Raw genomic sequence first — 1,333 nt, 5'->3', positions numbered from 1 at the left:
AAACCTCTGGTCATGGCTATAGCGACTGGTTTGCAAACGAAAATATGGGTCAGGATGGCGAACGACAGTGCGAGTGGCAACGCGTAATTGAGAGCTACTCCAAAGCATCCATAACCGGCTTTCACAGTATTCATTCTCGCACATCTGATCATGATCGCATGTACACAGTCAGAACGACTATGGGCCCAGCCTGTGTGGGTCAAGTCCAAAAAGATGAAGTGTGTTGCCAAGAGGAAGCAACATATGATCAATACTATACAAACTGTACCGGAAACCTTAATCTTACTGCCGCAGCAAGACAGAGTCGCTGCCTCACTAGCGTGCAGAGAACTTGGCCGGCGCCTGTCGCAGTCCGTATTGTCCAACAAATCATCATGACTTTTCGTCGGCAGCCACCAAAGAAAAGGGACAGAACCAACGAGAACTGCGACAAAGCGGTCAAAAACATCATGTGGCGTTATGAGCAGATGCGACGACGATATGGAGCCGACGTGTACGTCCAAGTCCGCTTCAAAAGCAGGCACTATGAGTACACGTCTTCCGATAAGCCCGAGTTCCCCTGGTCCAGAGCTGAGTTGGTATGTTCAATCAACCTATGATCCTCCGAGGTTACCCCCTAGGCTAAGATTTGGAAGAAAGCGACCTACCCTGTCCCGGTAGCAAGATCACCACTGGACTACACGGAAAGAAGATCTCGAAGCGTCGTTGAAGGTCAATCTAGCGTAAGCAGCGGTTGAGTGCGACAACGTAGCTGTCAGGCGGAGGAATGTACTTACAATAAAGCCCATTCTGCTACATACAGCTATGGAGTACTCTATCGCCCTACACGATGCGTACTTTTGGTGTGCCGCTCTCCTTATGTTACCTGACGCCGACCAGACCGTTTGCCATTCTCTTCAACCACTTACATAGTCGGAAACCGTTCGCGCCTTCGATCATCAAAGATGTCTTTACTTATACATTGAACGAAATGTTTTGTTGGTCTCGTACCGCTTCAAAATTGATTCCGAGGCATCGATGTAGACCCGGTCCGCTCACTGGCAAGCTCTATGCATGAGGAATCCTCACCAAAACCACTGGCAAAATGGACTAAGTCAACATACCCACTTCCTGGCACCCCCCTGTTTCTGGCACCACAAAAACGATGGGATCACAACCCAACCTCCTCATTACTATTAACTATTGATCCTCAACCACACCCACTACAATACAGCTGCCAGCCTCACTAGGGCATTCAGAGTCGCTGGATTCAGCCGTGATAACCTCCTTTTCACCCGCTTCGATTTGAGCCCGATGGATATCCCTGATGTTCGCGAACTTCGTATTGGGATCG

General features: G+C 49.3%; 1 protein-coding gene across 1 annotated transcript; it reads left to right on the top strand.

Moving 5' to 3' along the window:
* Nucleotides 1–44: 44 nt before the first annotated feature.
* CTAM01_17334 (uncharacterized protein) lies at nucleotides 45–737 on the top strand (the record flags this gene model as incomplete). The annotated part of the gene is made up of 3 exons (XM_060533319.1): nucleotides 45–194; nucleotides 303–578; nucleotides 636–737. The coding sequence occupies 3 exons, from the start codon at nucleotides 45–47 to the stop codon at nucleotides 735–737; spliced, it is 528 nt and encodes a 175-aa protein (XP_060372103.1).
* Between the last annotated feature and the right edge of the window lie 596 nt (nucleotides 738–1,333).

Source organism: Colletotrichum tamarilloi (assembly GCF_030869305.1).
Source record: "Colletotrichum tamarilloi strain Tom-12 chromosome Unknown Scaffold_516.1, whole genome shotgun sequence".
In the NCBI taxonomy this organism is placed as follows: Eukaryota; Fungi; Ascomycota; class Sordariomycetes; order Glomerellales; family Glomerellaceae; genus Colletotrichum; species Colletotrichum tamarilloi.
The sequence above is the reverse complement of the archived record's forward strand: the minus strand, read 5'-3'. Positions and strand labels throughout refer to the sequence as shown.